The 20,608-nt window shown below is 37.4% G+C and overlaps 1 protein-coding gene across 15 annotated transcripts in view; it reads left to right on the top strand.

The window, feature by feature from the left end:
* The window catches only part of PTPRM (protein tyrosine phosphatase receptor type M), a 482,403-nt gene that overhangs the window by 171,995 nt on the left and 289,800 nt on the right, over positions 1-20,608 (top strand). For all 15 annotated transcript variants that reach the window (XM_074576689.1, XM_074576685.1, XM_074576684.1 and 12 more), the window contains exon 6: positions 16,049-16,223. In XM_074576689.1, coding sequence (XP_074432790.1) covers positions 16,049-16,223 — 175 coding nt within the window. The remainder of the gene's footprint in view (positions 1-16,048; positions 16,224-20,608) is intronic.

Below are 20,608 nucleotides of genomic sequence, written 5' to 3'. Positions count from 1 at the left end.
TTAGAAAGAAATTAATATGGGGAACACAGAACAGTTAATGGTCAAGTGAAAGCAGCTGAGACAATGTCTTCTGAAAAGCTTGTGCTAGTATTAGTATTTAGTAAATTGACACAAGAAACACAGAACTGTATTACTGGAGAAAGAAGGTAGAATTCTTTTTTGGAAGTAACCTTCTTTTGGGGCAGCCTAGAACATTGAAAAGGCAAACATTTTTGCTTTCCATCAGCATCTTGAGCCAGGAATCTAAATGGTAGCTTGCAAATTAAAATGAAGTTTAGAAAAATAAAGTTTTACTTAAAAACAAGTAAACTTCTTCCACTGTGAACCCCAGGTATACACATACATAGATTTTCTTCTCCGCAAGTGTATGAATTTTGAACTGTCATGTATTGAATGTTTACGCATACAAAATATTATATTTAATAGTAACTAAAATTAAAATTATTATCAAGTGAAAATTGCTTAAATATTAAAATAAATGTTTCCAAGGAAATACTTGGGAATAGTTGTGCCTCTGCAGCTTAAAAGTTTGAACCTCTTGAGTCTACCCTTTTTAAGGTACATATTAACATCTCTCTTTTTTTTTTTTTTTCCTACAGAATCCCCATCTTATTCAGTATAGTGGGCATATTCAGTTGATGAGTAGCTCCTTAACATGTGGGCTCCTTCATACAAGTATATTTAGGGCTTCACTTTGCTTACTAAATACTGTACAAATCAGTTCTGAAAACAGGTTGATTCATTTTCTAATGGAAACTTTTCTGTTAATACTAGTGCTTCACAATATTGAGTTTTTTCTATGTGGTGGATTGATGTGGTCCTCATTTTATACTTCAGGAACATAGACACTGAGAAACAAAAGCAAAACATATCCCGTTCTTTTGGAAACAGTCTCTGAGACATATGGATCTGATTCTCTACATGTAAGGCGCACTGAGCACTTTCCATGATCAGTGATCATGGATGTTAGTTGCAATAGCGAGTGGCCAGTACTTTGGGGAATTGGCTACAAAGACCAAAATTAGGCACCTAGAATGTCACTGTGCAGTTAGAAGAGTCCTGGAAAAAGTTTAGGTGACATGACGTAAGGTGTCTGTGACAGAGGCATGTCTGTTAAATCATGGAATCATGCAGATTCTGCAACTGACTTGTTTGTTCCTTAGCTTCTCAGGCCTGGCTCCGTCTCTTCATTTTCCCACCCTCGTCTGCTGCTTCTCCTAATTTGCAGCTTCTTTAATCAGTTCCCTCTCTGTACTCCTTGTTCTTAGAATGATTTAGAGTATGACTCCAGGGAAATTGCTTTTCAGATGATACCCAGGTATCATGAAATTCCATTTTAATATCAAACCCAATCTTTTGATATTAATTTTTAAAGATTTGTTGTAGCATCACTGAACATGTAGCAATTGCATTTTTCAGAGACTTGTACCTTGACTCAGTGTGGGAAGCCTTCCTTGAGAGAGCTTCTTCAAACAGTGGAAAGCTACAGTTGATGAGGCAGAGAGGTCATCACTTCACTGAAGTATTTTTCTTAGTCTCATTCTAAAACATGGTTGAAATTCAAATAATTATTTCAAAATGTAAGTCTCAGACACATAACTTTCATTGCAGGAACACAGACCTAAGAGTGAAAATTTGTTGAAGATAAGCAAATCACAATAGTGTCTCAGAATATGTGACAGCTGTAGGAAGCGGCATTATCAGACTTACCAATAGCAAGAGACTAATGGGTATTCTCTGTTAGACAGGGAGAGGGGGAAATCTTTCATACCTATGGTTTATGCATGCAGAACACATGCTACTTCATTTGCAGCCAAGAAACTAAGAATAGTATCACTCTAATGGCCAGTCTTCTCTACCCTATCTAAACTGTTTGCTACCTGTTAATAAGGGATTTGGCTTTTCTTCTTGTCTTCTCTGAGAGCTATCTTTCACCTTATTCAGTGTATGGGTTTTTTTGTATCTTCAGTAATCTTTTGCTGAAGGTATGAAAAGTATGAAAGACTTTATGCCTCTACATACAAAACTGCAAAACCTGTATGCATTATTTATTATTTATTCAAAGGAAGAGATATAATCCTGTGTCAGAGGGTGTTCTGGAAAATAAATTGTTTTCCTTAGGAATACATACACACGCACGCACAAATGAGAGAGGTATCAAAAACATTCTTGTGAGAATGTAGAACCAGTGCAATGACTCCTGGCAAATTATGAAAATAAAACATATTTATAGGATATACAAAATAGTTTGTGTGTGCATGTGCTTGTTTATGTAAATCACATAAGGTATCCCAGGAGGTGAACTGAAGTCCTAGAGTTTCATAAGAATTTTTTGTTATGCTGTAAACTCTCTGAGGCTTTCACATAATTACCATTTTCACTGCTAAGTCTGTAAGCACTGGAGGAAAAAATGTTTCAGCCATTTTTTGAGTACTAAGATAATAAAGCAGTGTTTTACCTGTTAAAATTAAATCATATACATATGTAACAACTTAGTAACACAAACAGGTGGAACTATTAATGTAAACTATACAATGAGATAGGCCTAAAGAAAGTGTTCTTTTGAATATTAAAAAAAAAAGACAAAAAAATTTGGGTTGATCAGTAGGTGCTTTTGTGTACTACAGGAGTACAGGAGATCGTTCTTCCTCCTGGTCATAAATAGCTTAATTTTCTGAGACTGATCAAGCCACCTTGTGCATAGCAAATTTTCTTGAGTCCATTGACTTGAGAAGAGCTTTAATGACATCAATCAGCTAAAGATTTTGCCAAGACTACACACATCCTGATACAACTGCATCCTGATATGTTTTTGTGGTAACCTAAGGTGATTTTTCTGTTAGAAGGATAATTAGTGCCCTGTAGGAAGGGCCACTGTCTGTTATTGAATAGATAAGAGTTAAACCAGGTTTTGGTACGTTAATTTCTTTGTCTCCCCCTCTCCAGTCCAGTATATATTTACTGCCTTTCTTGTAGTCAATACTGTATATTTTCCATTGTCATGACTCAGTTTTAGTTGCCTTTTATTAATTGCGTAATAATCTTACTATATGACAGAAAAAGTTCTATGAACAGCATAATATAGGAGGTTTGTGACATGTGTCATGTTTGTGTTACCTAATGTCTAAGGAGCTGTGATCTTTGATGAACACTTTTTCTTCATTATCTGACTTAAATATGAATTTTCTGGTGCCTATAATATACTTTAGCTTATGCTTTGGGTAACCTTGCAGAACTGTGCTGTTTATTTTTACAGGCACGGTAATAACTGAAACATTCCGTGAAGTTTGCGTGGATTTTGTTGGGAGACTTTAAGATCTTTGAAGAGAAATGAGAAAGTAACACATGTATGGATGGCCTGACCATTCTTACCAATTTCCTTACATTAGGCTAAAAAGGAAAGAAAGAACAAAAGAAAACAAATCCTGTGTTCATATTTGGCTAATAGAAAAAACTTCCGCATGTGTTAGCAATTATGTATAGCACTCATTATGTATACAGATTATAATTTATAATGAATAATAGTGCATTATAGAGACAAGTCACTAGTAGTGTACTCTACGAATCGATACAGGGACAAGTGCTGTTCAGCCTCTTTATTACTGACCTGGAGGATGATAGCTTGCACCCTCTGCAAGTTCGCAGACAGCACAAAGTTGGGAGTAGCTGATGCACCAGGCGGTAAGGCTGCCGTTCACAGGGACCTTGACAAGCTGGAGAAATGGGCAGAGAGGAACCTCATGAAATTCATTAAAGGGAAGTGCGAAGTCCTGCCTCAGAGAAGGAATAATCCCATGCACTGCTACATACTGGGGCCTGACAGGCTTGAAACTAGTTTTGCAAAGAACCTGGTGATCATGGTGGACAAGTTGATGATGAGCTATCCATGTGCCCTTGCAGCAATGAAGGCTAACAGCCTCCTGGGCTGCATTAGGAGGAGTGTTGCCAGCAGGTTGAGGGAGGTGATCCTTCCCCTCTGCTCAGTACTGGTGAGACACATATGGAGTGCTGTGTCCAGTTGTGGGCTCCCCAGTACAAGAGAGATACGGACACGTTGGAGGAGGGTTAAGGGACTGCAGGATCTCAAATGTAAGGAGAGAGCTGGGACTGTTCAGTCTGGAGTGAGAAGGATCAGGGGAGAATTTGAAAGGAGCAGAGATTAGAGACGCACTCTTCTCAGTAGTATCTAGTGCCAGGACAAGAGGTAATGGGCACAAGCTGAAATACAGGAAACTCCACTCAAACATAAGAAAAAGAAAATAAATTACTGTGTTCAAACACTGGAACAAGTTGCTTGGAGAGGCTAGGGAGTCTCCATCCTTAGAGATATTAATGCAGCTGGTTGCAGTCATGAGCAACTTGTTGTAGTTGACCCTGCTTTGAGAAATCCCTTCCAATCATAGTTATTTTGTGATTATAATATTTAAAAATCTCTATTCTCATCTCTACCATTTAGCAATTTTACTGATAAGGAAATACTGAAATGGAGTTTCTTGAGTGAGGTGAGATGTGTGCCTATGTGTACACACTGGTTTTCAGCAGTTGATTGTACTCCTCTTTTTTCCCATTTTAAGCTCTTGGTCTGTCTTTGCTGTTAATTTCTGTTCCTGTCCGTTTATACTTCTTATTTCTTACTTTACTTCTGTCGGTCATAAAGGAGAGAAGGGAAATTCTCAGCACTAAGAGCACACAGAAGAAACTCAGCAAAGTCGTTGGGATGGGGCTTTGGCTGTCAATGAACACTGACCTATTAAATTTCTGATCACACCCAAATTCCAGCAGTTTATGTGGGAGGAGCTGTATATTGCTAGGAGGGTGTCAGAAATACAAAATCATCTGTTAATGTGGAAGCTGCAGTCTAGTACTTTGTATAACATGCCAGTAGTATAGGAAGTGGCAAAAAGAAGCTCTTTTTCGTATGGTTTACAAAAGTAAAGTAAAGAAAAGGCAAAAAATAGATACTTTGAAGCGTCTGTGGAACAATGCATTCTGTTATCTGTATATCCCTGTTCCTCACTTACATAATTGTTACAGCACAATTTTATAAACATCTGCATACAATATTGTGTTAGCTTGTTGAGTTTGCATTTATTTTAATTTTGCTTGATGTTTAATTTGCACATACTCTGTCACAATAATTTTTTAGGAGAGAAACTTCAATTTTTCTGATTTTCCACATTTAAAAAACTTTGATAAAATGTGATAGAAGGATCTAGTTTAATTTACATACTCTCTTTCCCTAACGAGAGGCATAAGAAAGAAATGTAATAAATCTCAGCTTTCTAAACATCAGTTCAAACTTAGAAAATTTTTAAGTATGTTCATGTGTATTAGAGATCCCATACCAAATTTTTGGAACAAAGTATCTACGTTTATTTTAATTGTTCCACTCTAGCTGTAAGCAAATGCATATACCACAAGCTTTATACCTTAAGACAGTATATATTTAGATTGTATGAAAAGTCGAATATATTTTTGAATATGTATACCTAAACTTCCAAACCAGTTCCTGTTGCAAAAGAGTTGTTAGGTTAGATGCTCATCCTGTGAGGAAGATGAAAGCATTGCTTATGCATCAAGCTTTGTTGTGAACTGTTACATCTTCCTTCTGGGCAATCGGGCTGCAGGCTTCATCACGCTTAGAGCAATCCTTTTCTCTCTTCTCTCTGTTAGGATGCAATCTCTCATCAGGGACAACACCAGCCAGGCTTTTTTTACCTGGACTTACAAGTTTTATTCTTGTATGTATGTAGATTTGAGTGAGCTTTATGTGACGCTAAGATTTCTCTTACAGAATTTTCAGTTACTAGTGGTATCAGAGAGTAGGAATAATTAATTAATTTTGGACTGTTAATGTTAAATCCCAGTGAACAAATGCAAAAAAAAAGAAAGACATCTTGAAGTCAATGTACTTGTGAGGTATTTTGACTTCAGTGAAGTTTCGGAGCTGACCATCAGAAACCATCCAGCCTAGTGTTTATTAGTAAATAAACTACGTGCACCTGAATTTTCAAAACGTGTTTAGAGTGTGGTAGGAATGTACAGTAAGGGTGACTTCCTCCTTGGACACCATCTTTACCTTTACAGGTTAGTGTCAGTGAGTCTGAGTGGCACATCAGGTGCTGTGTGCTCTTATCACTGGCATGACTCTGTAAGTAGTAAGAGTGTTTTAGGACTAAATTCTCAAAATCGGGGAACTGGCATACTGTCAGTGTTCGAAACGGGAGTATTGCCAACCTGCCACCCTCCTGTTTTTGCACCCAGGCACAGTGAAATCTTTCCACCACGGCAGTGTGCTGCCCAGGCTGGTTCTTGCAAGGGATTTCTGCATTTTCCTTAGAAAAACAACCTATCAAAAAAACCCAGCCCTAAAACTCAAGAATATTAGAGGCCAACTTGCTAAGTCAGGGCCACAGCGCAATCACTGATGGATGTCAGACTGTCATGTCACTTCCACCTGCTTCCCATGTAGCACAGTGGGGGTTCACAGAGCTAGTATGACCAACAGAAGGCACAGCTGGAAGAACTAAAATGCCTGATGGTGCGATAGATGGTCTGAATCTGTATGGTAGCCTTATACTACTTATATTAGATGGTGCCACTGTAATACTGGAGGCAAAAATGAGCCTTGTATTCTCCTGCTCAGGAACATTGCAGAAACCTGGCCAGCAAAGTTCCTCTAAAGGGTAAGCCTCCCAGTCCACCCTGCCTGACGCAAGAGCCAAATGTTGGTAACCATGAAGAAACGTCACCGTGTTTTGTTACTAGTATTAAAAAAAATGCAGATAAGGGTAAATGGAAAAATAACTTTCACTCCTAACCTCATGAACCAGCTCCACCATTCCTAAGTGATGTGGATGCAGAACACATTTTTGAAGCTTCTAACGTTGTCGAAAGTATTTGATTTCTGCTGAAAATACCTGACAGAAGCCACTGTAAAGTTTTGCATTATGACATTAGTCCAAACCTTTAGATCAGAAACTCTTCAGATCAGTGAGCACCGCAGACCACACTCTGGTAGTGATACCAAAAAAAAAACTAAAGACTTCAGTGGACGTGAACAAATTTGATTTTAATGCAAGAAAATTAAGCAACCTTTAACACAGTAGAAAAAAAATAATACTGTAGACTGAGGAGAGAGGTGCTTAGCTCTGTAGTGGTGTTGGTCATACGCTCCAGCAGGGAGTGATAATGGGTGGTGTTCTCTGAAGGCCTGCCATCAGCACCTGTCTAGCAGAGGTAGATGCTGCTCTGCCAAGAGTGTGCTTGTGACACTGAAATATGCATTTTGTTTTCAACTAGTATACCAACCGTTCCTGCTTACGAAGGGAATATGGAGTCTGAAAACTTTTAATATCGGTATTAAAATTTTTGTCTTGGAAAAAAAGCCTTTTAATCACAAATATATAACTCTTAATCTCCTGTTTCTTTGTTAATCCCCTGTGACCAAAAGAGATTTTTGGGGAAAAGTAAAGCTGAAGAATTCATAAATGTAGAAGTTTTACTTTTAGAAGTACACTAGAAACTCTGTGAAATCCACAAGGGCCTTGGCTATGATCAACAATGTAAAACTTCAAGGCAGTTGGAGAAAGCTTGTCAAAGTCGGTTTGTGAGTAACCTGAAAAATTAGTAGACTTTGATCCTCCTCATTTGCTTAAGATGACCTGTTGCACTTTAGATCTATAAAGAGAGTCAGAAGTGCCACCTAAGAGAGCCATTATTATTTTTATTTAATGGGGATGATATGAAGCTTGGACTCTAGACAAAAAGCTTTTGGTAACAGGTAGTTATTCTTTCTTCTTCTTCTTCCTTTTTCCCTGTTTTAGAGCTGTGTCTCAAGTGTTCAGAGACTACCGGATATTAATGAACTGACTGCATACATTGATTTGCAGAAGATTTGCTTACCTGCAGGCATTTATGGACACATGCAAGTTAGAGAGGATGCACATAAATCAGTCCCTCTCCTCCATCCCTGTCCATCCCCATATGTATTCTCATTTGATGAAGTGACCCATAAGAAAAGTTGTTCTGGGATTACCTTTATCAGTCTAACCATTTTGATATTCTTGTCTGAATTTGAAAATGAAGCGACCTAAGTAGCATACTCTTTTCAGGAAACTCAGTGTGATGTGTTAATCCTCCAGTTATAATGGAGCGTTTAATAATATAGTGAGTGGTGATTAGCAAACCTGAGATAATGGAACAGTTGACCTGTGCCACGGGGAGCTGGTTAAATTCAGCTTGCTTTTAAACAGCCTGTTGGGTGCGCCTGTCTCTGGACCCTGAAGGCTGCCTTGATAGGAAGCACAGTTCAGCAGCAGCAGAATCACTTAGGGACATATATGAGTTAGGCAATTGATGAAGTAAATTCAGTAAGCTTTCTGTGCTATGCTTTTGGACCTTTGGGAGTAAGAAACAGTGACCTTTACAATGACTACTGTAGTTAAAATGTACAAACTTACTGCTGGGAGGCATCGTGTTCAAATTGGAGTTGAATGGAGGCTTCTTTTATAAGACCGAGGGCTGTTGAAACTGTTTTAAGGCAAGGAGAACCAAAGTAAAGATTAAATTAAATTAAACCCAAAGGGAAGATGATAGGAAGGAAACAGAGCATTGGAGGAAGCGTGTGTTGGAGGTGGGAGCTGTTAAACTACGTGACTGACTCAGTAATTAAGACCAAAACACCTCCAGCCAAACTCCTCTACATTAGTTCCTCTGTTACATGAACCAATGTGTACCCAGCTATTACTGGTTATTACTGCTATGGTTGCCTTTATTCACAAATTGCTCTGTTACTGTTGAGGGGCTTTCTGTAGCTTTCTTTAATCGTAGCCATGTGTCTCTCCTTGCCATTCATTCCTCCCATTTGAAAGGATCTTTTTAGGAGGCCACTGCCTCGCTCTGAATGGGGCATGGTTTTTCATCATCAAATATATGTGTGCTTACTTCTTGGCTACTTCTTCCGTACCAGCTTTGTAGGATTCTGTATCACTTTGGTTTTGCCTGCTATTCTGGTTGTTTGTAACTTTGGTTGTCCCCAAAACTTGCAAGTTGGACTTCCTTCATCCTGTGCTTCTTTTCTTCCCAACAAGATAAGACTTTTCCAGTGAAGAGAATGTGGGACATGAGCACACTGTTTTTTTAACTGTCCTTTTATGTACTTGGATGGAAAAGGCATGCAAATGCCTGCATTAATATACCTTACATTGTTTGTATGGATGAAAATTATGCTAATGATCTTTACTTTCACATTTTCTCCTCATCACTCTGCTATTTCCCAGCCCCTCCGTAAGCCTGGTGTCTGCAGCACTCCAAGACAGAGTATTTAAAAATCCTATGTATGTTCCCTTCATTTGTTAGCAAGGTGTTCATCCTAACCCTTGGAATTTTTAATGCAAATAAAAGCATGATGAGGAGTACTTAGTGTTGCGTATTTCAAAGAATTAAGATACGGTATTAGATTAAATGACTTTATAAATAGGGCTATGGGTTCAGAAAAATGCTTAGCAGGTACATGGATCATTGCCACAGTTTCTGTCTAAAGTATAAAAGTCTGCATTGGAGAGAGATTTCATAGTACTCTGTTTTCTCCAGATGTTTCTGAGGATGTAGTTGCCTACAAGTCATTTTGTATTCTATTGTGTGCTATTAAAGATGAATGGAAAGAAGATTTGGAATTTTTACATATTTTGCGAGCACTGAAAAATTGTTAGAGAATATTAACTCTTTTCAATCACTTGGGAATTTAATGTACAAATAAAAAATAGACTGAGCAGGGTTTGGGGTTTTATTTCGTTTTAAAATCTCCTTGTAGTAATAACAGATTTGCTCCTGTCAGAATGATGCAAAACAATTTCAGTATGTAAGTACAGAGTAGCTGCTTTGGCTAAATTACACTGAGTTTAACAACTCCAGAAAATGCAATAATGTCTTTGTTTACTTTCTATGTGTTTAATTGTATCTTCAAATAGATGTCATTGCTTAATATTTGATAACGTGACAACTCAGATGTGTAACTTTAGTAATATTTTACAATATTACCTGGCAGCTCCAGCCAGCATTTCAGTTTAGTCATAATAAACGGAGATTTGTGGAAAGCTATGTGATTTGAGGAAAAGGCTGAGTTATCAAACATTAAAATATTGAAAGCTGAAATTTTTCTTGAAAGGTAAAATCATAACATTTTGCTTGAATGCCCTTTAGTTACACATGCAGAGTGCGATTCTGGCTCATAGAAGAATAATTCCAAATAGGACAATAATCTTTTTCCAGCACAGCCTCATTACTTGAATGAAATACATTTGTTAACTTACACAGATGGAATAAATACAAGATAATCACAGGATCTGTGGTGGTTCTAATCTAGACTGACAAACAGTTGTCTTGATTATGAAAGCAGCTCTAGAAATTCAGAGGTAAAGCCAACTGTCTTAATTATTGGAATGATACGAATTCTGTGAAGCAATTTTGTTGAGGTATTAATTACTATTTGATTTAGATTTTATACATATTTTAAACCAAATTACTTCTGGCACTGCTGATGTTATTTGAAATCCCACTGGTATGACTCTAATCACAATTTTATAAATGTGTGTATTTGAAAGAGGGATACTGCAAACCCTTTCTTTTATTAAATGTATGAACAGCTGCTTAATCTACCTGTGTGGACAGAGGGTGACTGACCAATGTTTCCTTTTAAGTCTCTTCTGGCAAGATTGTTGAAACATGCCTTGAGGGTGATTAATGCAGTGGTAGTGCTGGATATAACATCCCAGAACTTCAGTGCCTTCGAATTACTGCTGCATTTTTGTTAAAAGTATTACTGAAAGGTATAGTACAGATCTTGTTGCTGCTAAATTGCTGTTCAATTAGAAGCCTTAGAGTTAGTTCATTGCCTAAAAGAGGCTGTAAGTCTAATTTAAATAACCATCAACCTATTTCTTTTCATTCTAGCTTGCCTAAAACGGAAAAATAATGTGCGTTTTAAAGTGCTTTAAGCTGTCTCTGTATTCATTTAATATGCTGGTACTAGGAATATGGATTTTCAAGCTGTATATATCCTGAGGTTAAATTAAGACCTTTTTTTCCATATCCCTATATATTAAATAACATGTTGTTTAAGAGAAAATTTATTTTTACAAGTGACTTATACAGTTATATATTTTCATTAGCTGGCTTAAATAACATTCTTGAATATGTGTATTTCTTTTTTTTGAAAGCTTTCTCTGAGCATTTGAAAACATGCGAGTTGCTCAGCAGCCAGTGGAACCCGTGATTTTCATTTTTGGATCTCAACATCTTGCAGTCTTTGTTTTGTCGTCCAAATTCTTCTGCTCTAAGAAGGTTAGATAGCTCTGCCCTGGGGACGTGGCCTTTGTAGTCCAAGCAGGTCTAGCATTAAATGATTAAGGCAGTTTCCTCTTTCCAAAGAATGAAGTGTCCTGTTCACACAGTTCTCCAAGTCCCAGAGGCAGAAAGAGCTGGCAAGCTTAATCTGTACGAAAGCCTCAGTTTTTCATATGGCAAAGCAGGGCTAAAGTAAAAAGCGCTATCTTTATCTTTTAATTGTATTTAAAACAAACAAACAAACAAAACCCCACCTGTAAAACAGAACTACACTACGAAGTTGCTCCAACAGCCTGTTTTAATGGGTTTTGATATTAGAGTACTACAGTGTTGCATTGTAAATCATTAATTTTGTACTGTTTTCTGGAATGGGATTAGTTAATTGCAGACTTGTCTTTTGTTTGTTTGTTTGTTTGTTTAATTTTCAATAAGATATGATATGTTTGTGAAAACTTAGGCTCCCACATAAAATTGGTAGTTTGCAAGACCTATCAGTAAATTTTGAAATCTATCTTAAAAGAACTGAGATAAAGGTTTTAATGACTGTAATTAGTAAAGCAATAGACTCTAAGTGATCTCTTTTATTTGTGGGACTTCAGAATGTTGCATTAGTGAGTGTTAAAAACTTATTTTTGTGAATGTTCCTAAAAATAATTCTTTGTAAAAAAAAAAAAAAAAAAAAAAAAAAAAAAAGTAGCAGGATGTACTAATATGTTCAGTAAATGTATGTTCATTTGACATAAGTTATTTCTAGCTGTGCTAAATGAAATAGCTATTGACAATTGGCACTGAGAGATGGTCATTTATCATATAATGTGCTTAAAGGGGCCTGTTAAATATGGAAAAGAAAATATTATTGACATTCTCCTGGGTTTAACTAGCCCATAAAAGTGACCACTGTCATACCTCTGCAGCTTCCTGAAGACACTGTGCAGTAACTCAGAGAGAACAAAATGTGAATCACGAATAAAGGGAGTGAAGCTGGCCGTGTGGGTACAGTTAAAACAGAAGCCATTATGTATTCATATCTCAAATTATAAATAGTTTTGTTTTTTTTTTTCAGAATAAAAACAGTCTTTTGCCATTTGTCCATTGCTGAAATAAGTGTTTGGTAGAGGTTGTAGATGTGGGTTGTTTGGGGTTTTTTTTTGTTTGTTTTGTTATTTTACTGTGCAGCCTTTTTTTTTTTTAATTCTCTTCTCCGGTGCCTGTGGATTGAACTTTTCTTATACTTGAATTCATTACCTTCATTACCATTCCTTTATGCTCAGACTTAAATCAATTAGGCAGCTTTCCTACTCGTTTGCTGTCATCCCAGAAGAGAGGGAAGACTTGCTCTCTTGAGCTGTATTTTTTCTTGTGGAAAGTAAAGCAATTATGTTTCTTAGTCTTTGTCTGTCCCAAACGCTGTTTTCCTTGAATTTTTTTTTCTGAAAGACATGAAAGAAAAAAATTGGGTTTTTCTCTCCTTTGAATTCTACTAGGAAATGTCATGCCAGTGATTTCTGTGGGACTATTTGAGTTCTAACATATAATTAGACACTCTACACTTTGCCTCTGTGAGTTTGTAATGTTGAAGAGAAGTCAGTCAGGATAATCTTTATTAATAATAATCTCACATATACTTTACAGGTGCGTTGTAATAATAAAGGCTTTCTTTCTGGAGTTCCATCATGAATTTTATTATTTTAATAACCTGTTTCACATCTGGATTTCGGTAGGGGGTCAAAAATGCTCAAATCCTTTGTAGAGCCAAGCTGAGTTACATTTAAGGCTCATAGCTTGTTCATTTGAGCAAAATGTTATGTGCCTCTGAAATGTGCTTTGACCTCTCTCTTTTTCAGTCAAAATTATTGACATGAGAACAGATAGCATGTGTTGCGTGGCCATATAGTCGATTATTTGATCAAACTAAGATTTCCTGTTGTGGAACAGCAGTTACGACATTTGAAATCAGGCGAGATTGGTGTGTTCGAGAATAAGCAGAAGGTGAAAACGATTATGGGACCCCAGTGAAATAGTAATTTATTATTATAAATGCTGTGATGCATTGATCATTTCCAATTGTCATTCCACATAATGCACAGAAAAAGATGGGAAATATGTCCTATGGGGATGGGTGTTTGAGCAATTCTCTTCGTGGACTGCTGGCCATTTATATGACAACCCAAACTGTGTTGTTTAGGATTTCTACAGGCCATTGTGAAGTCTGAGGGGGCTGGCGTGACAGGAGACAGTCCTCTCTGTGGGGCCGGCGGGGGATGTGTGTGCATCCTACCTTTCCATGATCTCCTGTCTTCATGGGCTGCAGATTAAGGCACAAATTATACTGCCTAGTTCTTTCCTTTCACCTCTTTTTCCCTTCAATAGTGTCCTGTAGCCTTTGGTTGGGTGGGGACAGCAAGAAGTAATTCTTAAAATATTTACACGGTACTTCAGTTGTGTTATAACTCATGAGAATCCTGGTAAATTCTGGATGCAGGTGCCCGTGTGGAAGTGTGGGTATACCGTGCAGGCTGGAGTGCGTTGGGGCTTGTTCACACTCTAAACGAGCTGAGCTAGTTTAGGTACTAGAATTAATCAGCGTGTGGCAGTATGTTGTTCCCTAGAGAATAACTTACCCTGTTTCTTGGCAGGATAAAATAGCCTGTGTGAAGCTTCCTGATGTTGTGACTAGAAAAAAGGAAAAACTAGCGTGGGTGGATGTAATATAAGCACACGACCTGGCTATGCACAGAATCCTTAAAGAGTCTGAAAGCTGCAGAAACACGTTTTAAAGCTATGTGGTTTGTGACTGGTCAGCAGCTCTGATAATTAGGATTAATCAGTTATTGTCTTGGGTAAAAAATAATGTTGCTTTTAAGAACTATTCATTCTCCAAAATTGTAATTAACCCACTCTGCTTGCTTCCTGCTATCTGCAGCTGTTCTTGCTAGAAGGATATTACAGTGGCAAAACTGGGAAAAACAGCAGTTTTGAAATAGTAGTTTGAAATGTTTCTTTCCAAGTTTTGTTTTCGGTAACTGACATGCCACGTCAGAGAAACTCGTTTATCAGCAGCTCAGAATTCTAGGAATTTTAAGGAGCTGGCAGTTGTCCGAAGTAGTTCTCAAGTAGTAATTTAAGACTGAGTAATATTTAAGGTGTGATAGTACATTCATTTTTGTGCATCTTTCAAGCATTTTTTTCTTTTAAGCAAGCTGTGCATCACCCACGTTTATTTTTGAAGAGGAGATTACCTTTACAGTGCATGAGAATTAGTATTTACTGATAATTATACTGCTTCTTTGGCATTAATGGCATGATTAACTTTGACTTGGTTTTGTGATTTATGGATGACTTTAATTTTATGTGGCTGGTATTTGAAACTCTCTGGTTGTAACTGGTATTTTCAGGGTACTTTCAGTATGATGGCAAGTAAAGGCCAGAACAAACTGAGGTCAGTATTTCCTATATAGGTCTTAAATTCTGCTGGACAAACTACAGACTCTAGGGCAGAAAAACAGATGTTACTAGCTCTGATGGTTTATAGAAGCTCACTCATGCAGGACCCTTGCCCTGTTTGAAGCTACTGAAGTCAGAAAAACCTACTAAAAATGCCTTCCTGGAGAGAGCATCTTTTGGGAGGTGCTTGTTGGGGTTTCTCTAGTTTCTCTTGATGTTTTGATAATAGCCGTAGCCTTCAGTTTGTTGAAATACATGTGTTTCTGTGCAAAGCACATCTTGCTTGTTTGAGTAAATGTTGTCACTAGATTTTGTATATGTTTTTTTTCAGCCAGCTCTAGTAAGTCAATGATAACACATTTTCTGAGGGTTTTTGACTGTTCATAGTGCACGTATCCTATTTCACGGGCATATGGAGCACAAGTTCTGATACGGATCTGAGAGCCAAGTCTCTCTGCCCTCATCTTGCTGTCAGGACGTGGCAAGATGTCATCTCTGCCGCCTTCTGTCTGCTACCCTGCTCTTTTTCCTCCTCCAGCCATGCACTGGATCGCACGAGGGAGCAGGCCAGTAGCTTGGGACTTATGCTGGGCGTTGTGCTCCTCAGCTGTTACATAGCTCGTTTTCTTGTGCCATGCATGCAATATGTTGAATTGAGGGTGAGACACCGCACTGAGGGAGAAACTGCTTAGTTCCCAGTCTCATGCTGAGGAAGTGGGAGATGGAGACAGCTTCCACCTTTTTGGTCATTTGCCTGGTAAATCTGTGCCTAGTCTCTTCCATCCGAGTCGCTGATAACCCCACAAGTGTGTGTAGGTGCTTTATGAGAACCACCCACTGACATTTCCGTACAAGCTGTGCAAGATGCGTATGCCAAGTAGCAGATGCAGAGGGGAAGAGAAAGCGGAGACTGAGTGTGCTGGGTTTCATGTTTCTTTAAAAGAGGTAACTTTAAATATTTGTGTATAGCAAGCCAAGCAAGTAAACGTTACATTGCTCTTAAATCTTTTTATTAGTTAATCTATCAAGAGTTGAAAGCAGCCGTTCCAGATGAGTGGTCACCCACTGATGATGAATGGTTTAACTCACATGGGAAGACAGTAAAGTCTCACACAGTGTAAACATCTGTAAAAGTAACATAGACTTCTGCTTTTATCTTGCCTCCTCTCTTGGGGAACTCGAGAGAAATAAAATTGGGTTTCAGTATTATTGTCTTTTTTTTAATATGATTAACAATATTCTTTGTTTCTTTGCCTAGGGTATTTACGTAAGGGATGCACCTTTGAAGGACATAAAAGTGTTCAACGTTCGCCGATTTGTAGCTCTTTTTAGTGTGGTGAATGCCACGAAGCGGGACGCTGGCAACTATCGCTGCATGATTCGAACAGAAGGAGGAGTTGGTGTATCAAACTATGCAGAACTGATAGTCAAAGGTATTTCACAATAAAAAAAAGAAGTATTTGCATGCTCAGTGTATGGAATAAGGACCTGCAATTGCTAATTCAGTAAGAATGTCACCCATAACCTGTTCAAGTCGATAAGAGGTTCAATAAATAGACTCTGTTTGTGTCAATCTTAAGAGCCTATCCAGCTGTAACAAGAGAATGACAGAAGAAGCCAGGGCTAATTAACTAGTTACTTGTTTATTTTTGTTTTAAATATTTCTCCAAAATGCACTGTTTAGAACTGTATGTCTTTAAGAGTATATTTACAAGATTTTTTTTTTACGGTATGAACTTATGTTCATATGGCTATTTACTTCCTTTATGGAGATTGCATTCTAAAAATACATTTACTGCAAAATATGAAAGATTCACATTAAAACGAACACATAAAATACACATATTCCAACATACGGAGGGATGTTTTTAAAAATAGCAGGAAACACTTAAATGTAAATAGAATGCATACAGTTATGTCCATCCTTATTATAGAAAACTGCACTAAAACAATTTTTTAACCTACAGTATATTTAAATTGCATTTTGATTGCTTCTTACTTTTATACTAGTATTTTGGAGGAACAAAATGTTATTTTTGTTCTTTCAGAATCAAAACCAGATTCTGTAGCACCGAAGGTGTGGAGACACATTATTACGTTACAGGTCTCCACCTTCGGGTCCATTCTGTGCCTAACAAACAAGAAGTGAGATGAAGGTCTAAAGGCTCTTTTCTATTCCTGAAAACAGTTTGATCCAAGTTGGGAAGGAGTGAACGAGTGCCCTAAAACTAAGTCCACCACCAGTGTGGAATTTTCCTCTGGGAATTAGGAAGGACACACTTGCATCTATTACGCATCCTCTGATTTTAGAAACAGTGCTCTTCGTTGGATAGGACTTTTTTTTTCTCTTGGGGATAGCATTCAGATTATCATGGATGATATTATTATAATTAAATAAACATATTAGAATGAAATAAACTTATAGGGTAAGGAGTAACAGGTTCAAGAAGCTGATCTTTGTGTAGTACCTTCTTGTCACTCTGCTTTCGAAATTCTGCTCTAGGTTTTATCTTTTGGGTTAAGATACAAATTAACATTCCTTACGACTTAGTCATCTAATTAAAAAATCAGTACCTATTGCAGTATAAGAGCTTGTACAGTTCTGGTTGCAGACAGCAGATTGTATAAGGGGCTTTGTTATTAGTTGATCTGGGATTTGCTCTTTTCTTTCTCCTAACTCTTTAATTATTTTGTATATTTATAAACCTATATGGGATTTCTCAGGACTTTTTAAAGATTGATCCTTTTCCTAAAGGCAACTTATATGTAGGGCAATAAGCAAGGTGTGGGATAACTGTTATATCTGAAAATGTAGCATGGATGTTGTTTCTGAAGTCAGTATAGAAAGCACGTGTATGAGAAGCTAGCAGTAAAGGAGGGGTTTGAAGGACAGGAGCCACAGAGGCATAAGTAAAGAATCAGGCCAAGACGTTAAAAAAGCAAAGCAAAAGTTTTTGGGGAAAAAAAGATGAGACAAAGAGAGAACAACAGAGTTTACATTAAGAAGGCATATAAGAAGGTTAGCAGTTAGGCTGTAGATAAGGATGAGTTTTTTGAATTAAATAAAAATTGAGGGGGATATTTAAGAAGAAAATGAGGAGTGGAATAATGGAGAGGTGATATGGTTAGCGCAGTTTTTGTGAGATGAGCAGGGATTGATTGTTGAGGAAGAAAGTTGGGCTACGGGTTAGACTGCGGAATAAAAGGTTACCAGTAGAAGAACGAGCCATTTTCCAAAAGTAAGAATATGGCTTCAGTGGATGTGTTTTAGAGAAAATGGAGAGAAGCAGAACAAGACAACAAAGGAGGAGTTTGTGAATAACCAGTGTATGAAGATAACATAACTAAACAAATTGTAGTATGAAAACTTAGATGAGCTGTTTGAAGACGAAGATAGAAACAAATGGAGAAGGTGGGATGAGAATATAAGGCATGGTGGAAAAAGTGAAGTTATTTCAGTTCAAGCAAAGATAGCATGAAAAGGAAATAAAAGGAGTGGCCAAAAAGGAAATGTATGGTAGTCAGCAAAGAGCAAGGAAGGGTGAAGTATGAACCCCAACAGGAATGATGAAGCATCTTTTAGACCTAATATCAGTAGAAACGAGGAAGAACGGAGACTGCCTGAAGGGAGGCAGATGGAAGATTGACTGCATCAGTAACAGGAGGTACAGAAAGCCAAAGAAGTTAGATTTTTTTCAAATTATTTGATTTAGGGTGTTTTAATTTATTAGTGCTCCATTTGCGGTGCAGTAGACAAAATTATGAAGCGTATCATTAAAGCATTTGTGCTTACCCACATTCTTTCAGAAAATTTGCAATGGGTGCTGTGAACAAGCATATAGCCTTCGGGTATAATCCCATTAACTACTTGTAGAGTGGCAAAGTAATTATGGTAATCCCCGTTGCCTGTACTGAAGCTTTTATGAGACCACCTGCAGGTCATTCCTTCTGACCTAAAAAGACCCGTTTTAAACATTGTGCTGTAAAACCTTAGATGACTGTACTGAAATAGCAGCATTAGGGGCTAATTAGTAAATATATTTTCTTATTGATGGCATATAATTAAGAAATCGTATTTCCTATTTTTTTCAGCAGCTTTTCTGCAATGTTAGTTAGCAGAATTCAGAGATAATGGATTGATTTCAGTGCAGCTATGTCTTTTTTTTTAATCCATTACAGTCGATAAATCATGAAAAAATGTACATTTACCCATATTGCATGTAATGCTCAGTATACTTGGGAATTACTGATGGGTTAATAACAGCATGTGTAGAAACAGTGGTGTAATTACTCCCCACTTTTTGTTGGAAACAATGACTCTAATTCTCTTCTCATTTATGCTGGTGTAACTAAAATGACTTTAGAGGAATTTCCCTGGAATTACATTGCCAGGGTGACAGGAGAGTCAAACCTAGCATTTGTAAGTTAAAGAGAGTCAGTTCTTCACCTAGCGTTTGTAAGTTAAAGAGAGTCAGTTCTTCACATTTATCGTGCTCTGTTTCATTCTGGTTAGTGAAATTGTAACTCAACCTGCAAATAAGTAAATCCTGCACTGGAGTTGGAATTTTTTTCAAAATGTCTTTGGTTTTAAGTAGGCACATTTGCGCAGTAGTGTGGGTTACAACTCTGTACAATGTTCATTCTACTTCATTGTAGATGTAGTTTCACTAAATAGGAACTTAGGCTAAGTAGATTCCAGTTACTTTCTTATGTAAACCTCTTTAAGGTTTGTAGTGGCGTGATGTTGTGTGGCACTGGAGACCATGTACCAGAACTTTCGAAGTCAGCAGAAGGGCTGGTAGTGCCAGGTGCTGCAATCCAAACCTGAAATCACACAGGAATAGGAATCAAACTTTGAGGAAAGATATGAAAGAAAATGTCAAATATTTTCTTTTCTTTTACCTAAGCAGTTATGGTTATAGCAAGGTTTAATCTGTATGGGGGGGGGGGGAGCAATTAAAGAGCTGTCAGTTAATCCCATGTTATCTTATTAAAGAACTGTAAACATGAATATTGTCTAGTTAATAAGCAAAAAGCCTGTCAGTGAACAATTAGGCTGGCCTTGAACAAGAAGGGAAAAAAGAAGGTTTTTTGAAAACTTGTTAGTGTTATCTTATATGCCTTTTAGAGGACAGTGAAATAAAGTATTGATTGTTCTATTTAAATAAATCCTGAAGGGGAGGTTTTCAATTTACCCAATTGTTTGTTCTGATAGGAAAGGCTGAAAAGACAAGTGCCTTGTCATTGTGTGTGCTCAAACTACACAGTATCCTCATCTAAGTTTGTCAGAGAATTGGATTGAAATGTCACTTTATCTAATGGGAGACATGAAATTGGCCTTGTCAGATCACCCACTTATTGTAAAAAACAGCAGTTCGTATTTAGTAGGTGACATAAAAGTAATCAAACATTGAGCAAAAGGAAAATAGTAGGGTGGAATTGATTAAATGTATTTGGTGAAGTAAATTAGACTTCTACATACAGTCCCTAGGTTAAATTTTTCTAATAGTGGATAGATCCAACACAGATTAGATTTAAGAGAACAGAATGAGCCCGTCTGAGCAGACATCAGATTATTACAGAGTTCAGACTGCTTATTGAGTTCAAACAAGGTAAACCTAGGTGTCAGATTGGTTAAAAGGAGTTTTGTTAGGTTTTTAAGTGTGGGTATAGAAAGGTAGCCATCTGTAATGCTCGCAGCTTAAATGTCTGCATCTTTCCAAATGGAAGATATAACACCGAGAACAGAACCAAACCTCTTCTGGGGCTCTAGAGGAAAGAATTTATTCTGGAGGGAAAAATCATTATGAGACCAAGA

The sequence above is a fragment of the Larus michahellis genome, chromosome 2 (genome assembly GCF_964199755.1).
Source record: "Larus michahellis chromosome 2, bLarMic1.1, whole genome shotgun sequence".
In the NCBI taxonomy this organism is placed as follows: Eukaryota; Metazoa; Chordata; class Aves; order Charadriiformes; family Laridae; genus Larus; species Larus michahellis.
The sequence above is the reverse complement of the archived record's forward strand: the minus strand, read 5'-3'. Positions and strand labels throughout refer to the sequence as shown.